At 67.2% G+C, this 2,188-nt stretch overlaps 1 protein-coding gene across 1 annotated transcript in view; it reads right to left on the bottom strand.

Moving 5' to 3' along the window:
• The window catches only part of SELPLG (selectin P ligand), a 9,453-nt gene extending 8,978 nt beyond the window's left edge, over positions 1–475 (bottom strand). The window contains exon 1 of the mRNA XM_009283949.1: positions 37–475. Coding sequence (XP_009282224.1) covers positions 37–475 — 439 coding nt within the window. The remainder of the gene's footprint in view (positions 1–36) is intronic.
• Positions 476–2,188: the final 1,713 nt, after the last annotated feature.

Below are 2,188 nucleotides of genomic sequence, written 5' to 3'. Positions count from 1 at the left end.
CGGCTGTTGTCGGCACTGCGAGTGCCCGGTGCAGGCCGGTGTTGGTGCTGGGCGCTGCCGGCAACTCAGAGCTCAGCAGCAGGTCGGGTTCGGGGGAATCGGTCTCGTCCAGGGGATCGGCTGTGGTCGGCACTGCAAGTGCCCGGTGCAGGCTGGTGTTGGTGCTGGGTGCTGGTGGTGGTTCAGAGCCCAGCAGCAGATCGGGCTCAGGGGAATCAGTGTCGTTGCTGCTGGGCATTGCAGTGGCAGCATGGCTGTGCCCCGGCATGGCAGTGGTGATGCCGGGCTGCTGCCTGCTGTCGGCCCTCTTCCTGCGGGAGAGCGGCAGGGGCTCAGCCTGTGCCTGCCCGGCTGCCCCCCAGACCCACTGCACGCCGCGGTGCTGCCCCGGCTCCGGAGGCGGCACGGCCCCGCATGCCTGCAGGGTGCTCAGCACCAGCACCAGCATCACCAGCACGGCCCAGCACGGCGCCATGGGACCTGTTGGGGGGAACAGAGGGGGCAGATGAAATCAGGGCCCTGCTCCCTGCGAGAGGATGCTGAGCTCCATCGTTCAGGCTGGAAAAGGCCCCAAGGAGGGATTGCACATAAGCGGAGCATCCTCCTCCCCTCCCGGAGAGGGGCCCTGTGTTTTGGGGGCCTGGAGGATCTGATAAGCGACCTCCTCCAGCCATGGTTGGCAGAGCCGAGCTGCCTCCACCTGCGGGAGCTTGGCCCTGCCAGCTCCGCTTGCAAAGAAAGTTTTGAAAAGGAAGTTGAGTGTCTGGAAATGGGAAACGAGCCGCGATGGAGACGGCTGCTGCAGGACAGGCAGTTGCAGGATGACTCCCTGTGCAGAAATGAAACCGCAGGGATGTCGCACACATTTCAATTGACTCCCCTGGGGTGCCCATCTTCCCCCTCCACCAGCCAGGCTGGCATGGGGCTCCCGGGCCGAGGCGACTATGTGCCTGTGCATCTGTGCTGGAGCAGCAGGAGAGGCAAACCAGCCCCAAACCCACCCCAAATCCCCGCCTCGTTACACCAATGGCCCCCCAGCAGCCTCAGTGGGTGGAGGCCAGTGATGCCCCTGTGTCCCCACACCCAACAGCATCCAAACACCAGTCAATGCTCCCCCAGCGCCGAGCATCCCTGGGAGGCTCCCACGCCCCCAAAGCGCCCACCCGCCTCCTAAAAACCCCAGGGACCAGCACCGCACAGACCGTGGCACCCCCTGGGGACCTGTGCACGCCCCAAGGGGGACCCCAAGCAACCCCTTTGCACTCACACCATCCCCGGGGCAGAGCCCCAATCTGGCACCCCCCCCCACCAGGGCTCACCTCTGCCAGGGGACGCCGGGGGACCCCAAGCTGCAGCACCAGCAGGCATGACCAGCAAGGGCCCAGCTGTGCCGGCACGGCGGGGCGGGGGGGGACCCGCAGCCCGCAGCCCTGGGGCCGGGCAACCACCGAAACCCAAGGGGTGTCAGGGGCCGCCTGCGCCTCCCGCCCAGGCGGGGAAGGAAAGGCGGGCACAGAAGAGCGGGTGGGGGGTGGTGTTGGGTTTTTTTTTTCGTCACACCGGGAGCGGGGCCACCGAGGGCCAGGGGCTGCATGCACCCACCAGCGAGGGCAGCCGGGACGTGGGGTGCACGCCAAAAAGGGGACTCCTGCCCCTCCTCGGCATGCTGGGTGCCCTTGTGGGAGCCCCCCCGCCAGCTTGGCCCCACCGGCGGCTCCGCCGAGCTGCATGCTGGGACTTGCACCACTCCAAAAGCAGAAGTGACAGCAAACCTGGTGCCAGGGCTGCCAGCCCCCCCCGGGCACAGTGTGGGCACGAACGGGATGGGGGGAGCAGGTCATGGTGCCCTGAGAGGGGACATGGACGTACCCCAACACTGGGAAACGGCCTTCGCACGCAAGGAGGAGGAAGAGGAGGAGGGGGGCGAGGGCCTGGCTCAATGCATTTGCAGAGCCCTCGTGCCAGGGCCCTTCTCTCGGCACCAACGTCCCCAGGGCAGCAGCCTGCGGCCGAGGAGCTCTCGGGGGGCTGTGGGGGCCATCGGGCATTGTCCCGGCTGCGTGGTGCTGCATCGGCTGGGAAATATCCTGCCCTAACCGCAAGCACCGGCATGGCAGCAGGCAGGAGGTGCAGCTGCAGGAAGGGTGCTGCAAGAGCACATCCGCAGCAAACACCCTGCGGCTGCTGC

This window comes from Aptenodytes forsteri, unplaced genomic scaffold, assembly GCF_000699145.1.
Source record: "Aptenodytes forsteri isolate BGI_AS27 unplaced genomic scaffold, ASM69914v1 Scaffold118, whole genome shotgun sequence".
NCBI classification, from domain to species: Eukaryota; Metazoa; Chordata; class Aves; order Sphenisciformes; family Spheniscidae; genus Aptenodytes; species Aptenodytes forsteri.
The sequence above is the reverse complement of the archived record's forward strand: the minus strand, read 5'-3'. Positions and strand labels throughout refer to the sequence as shown.